We start from the raw sequence: 2,484 nt of genomic DNA on the forward strand, positions 1-2,484 counted from the left end.
TCTTTTTTTCTCTCTATTTATAGTACTAGTACAATGCTCATCTTAAGCTTTATATAATGAAAAAAGAATCTTTGATAGGCAAATCATCCATATATAATTCAATTATTATTATTTTATAATTTTTTTTTTGTATTTTTTTGTTTTATTGCTACCATAACTCACTGAAAATGTTAATTCCTATTTAAGTTATGCGCTGACATTGGTGACGATAAGCAATGTAAGCTTAACATTTTTTTGAATTATTATGGGTATTTTAGATTTTAAAAAAAGAGAGTATATTCATCACCGACACAGTAAAACACAAAATGATGTCCATCAAAATTTTACCTGATATCCCACCGGAACGTGTATATGATTATAGATACAACGACTAAGAACACTACTGAACTACATGTACTAATGACGGTAATTATCGCAATACCATAGCATCTAAGAGAATTTGCATCAAAGCTAACTAGACTAATTCCATCCTTGTTTTTACATGTAGCGTGCTCGAGTTCCATAAGTGTTGCTTTGGTTTGGTTAATCCAGTTACGAAACCATACCAGGTTACAATCACAAACTAATGGATTGTACTCAATTCCAAGAGCAATCAACTTGGTCAACTCCTGGAATCCAACTTTTTGACTGATTGTTGTCACCTTGTTTTTTTGCACGAAAAACCGCGTCACGTTCGGTGATCCAAAAAATAGGTATGAAGGGAGTAAACCGATGTCATTCGACTCAATATCAATATTTTTCAGAAATGGAAGGTTGTGAAATAGATCGATAGGGAGTTTAGCTATCTGATTTCCGGTAAGAGAGATTGTTTGAAGTTGAAGACAATTATCAAACAAACCCTTTTCGAGAGTCTTAACAACCGAATGCTGAATGTATATAGATTGTAAGGATACCAACTTAAGAAACCAACTTTTGCGAATGTTAGCTAATCCACGATTGTAATCCAGATGCAAAAATATCAAGTTAACTTGGCTATCAAATATATGATCATCCATCTTAGATGATAATAAACTATTGTAATTCAAATACAATTCTTGTAGCTGAGTGAAGTGCACCAGGCTATCGCCGCTGATGCCAGCAATATAATTTTGGTTCATGGATAAAAAACTTACATCCACCGGAATCGATGCTGAAGGAATATGAGTATATGGTCTCTTATTGCAGTAAACTTTATGTCGAAAGGACAATAAATGTTTGTCAGCTGGAATTCTGCAGTATGCACAATAGCATCCGTGTGGACAGACTGTGGTGTTCGGTGCCTGTGTTCCGTTGATTTGGAACGGGTTGAACGGGTAGCAGGAAAAAGGTGTCAGCATCGAAGTTGGTGCAGACATCTTTATGTAAAATACTCCCAGTATTATTATTAAACTTAACATGTTGAGTATTTCTAGAACCTTCAAATAGAAATCAGTTATATTAAAACTGAATACCGCGATCTTAGCCTATTCAAATTCCAACGAATCCGAATAAAAGTACTGTACTAATTCCATCCTATTTTACAAGGAAACAAATACATGTTATGTACTGTCTCGACCTTCTTTCAATGAAACTGTCGTACATTACAATGCTGCTCAAAAAGGCGGAGCTATGTAAATTATTTGCGGGTTTTACCATCTTATTTTTATGTGGGAATTTTACCATCTTATTTTTATGTGATCGTTGTTCCTTATAAATCAAAGCAATATGCTGCTAATAAGTGCTTTGAATGGTTCATGAATATATTCACAACTTAGTATTTAGTAGAATTTTAACGTTTGTACAATTTAAATTTTAATCCAAAGAGTGATATTCGTAATCGAAAAAGGAAGTTTTTTTTTATCTTATCTTATCTTATCTTGAAAATGATAATGGCGAAGAAAAACAGTTTTGAAATTTTTACAAGAATGACAATTTATTACTAGTGTACAGTCGGCTTGAGCGACGCTAACAGGGCGAATATAAATTTTTTTTTTTAAAGTTTGTACGTCCCCACCCATTCGTTAAAATATTCAAACGAACTTAAAAAGCAAAAAAGCAACTAATCATTTTAAACATGTTGTTTATTAATTGGTACGTCTTGTTAATGTGTGTATATTCCTGCCTAATTTTAATAATCTTCCTTGGAGAGATTGGCGACAGTGAACCATGAGAGTTGTTTCTAGGTTTTAGGTTGACAATGATTTCTAGCTGTTGAGTCCTTTGTAGGACTGGTCGTTATGCAGAAATACTTTCCACTATATTTCGAGATATACTTCACAAAAGTTCTTTTGTTTTGTTTTTTGTTTTTGTTTGTTTGTTTGTTTGTTTTTTTTGCGACCCTCAGAAAAGTTTTGGCGACTCAAATTTGAGTCACGTCCCATAAGTTGAGGAGCAGGGCTATGTACTATTGTATTCTGTTGTAAACGCACACGTTACATTTCGATATGCACTGGCATGTATCTTATACCGGTTGATCGATTGTGAATCGACATCCTGGAAGCAGGGAACAGTGTAATTTCACCGTTC

The 2,484-nt window shown here is 33.8% G+C and overlaps 1 protein-coding gene across 1 annotated transcript; it reads right to left on the minus strand.

Moving 5' to 3' along the window:
- Positions 1–327: 327 nt before the first annotated feature.
- On the minus strand, positions 328–1,334 carry LOC117102852 (slit homolog 3 protein-like; the record flags this gene model as incomplete). Its single annotated transcript, XM_033243280.1, has 1 exon — positions 328–1,334. A coding segment is annotated over exon 1 (1,007 nt), but the record flags the coding sequence as incomplete, so codon positions are not given.
- Between the last annotated feature and the right edge of the window lie 1,150 nt (positions 1,335–2,484).

This window comes from Anneissia japonica, unplaced genomic scaffold, assembly GCF_011630105.1.
Source record: "Anneissia japonica isolate Jap-2015-1 unplaced genomic scaffold, ASM1163010v1 scaffold164872_len2484_cov161, whole genome shotgun sequence".
Classification (NCBI taxonomy): domain Eukaryota; kingdom Metazoa; phylum Echinodermata; class Crinoidea; order Comatulida; family Comatulidae; genus Anneissia; species Anneissia japonica.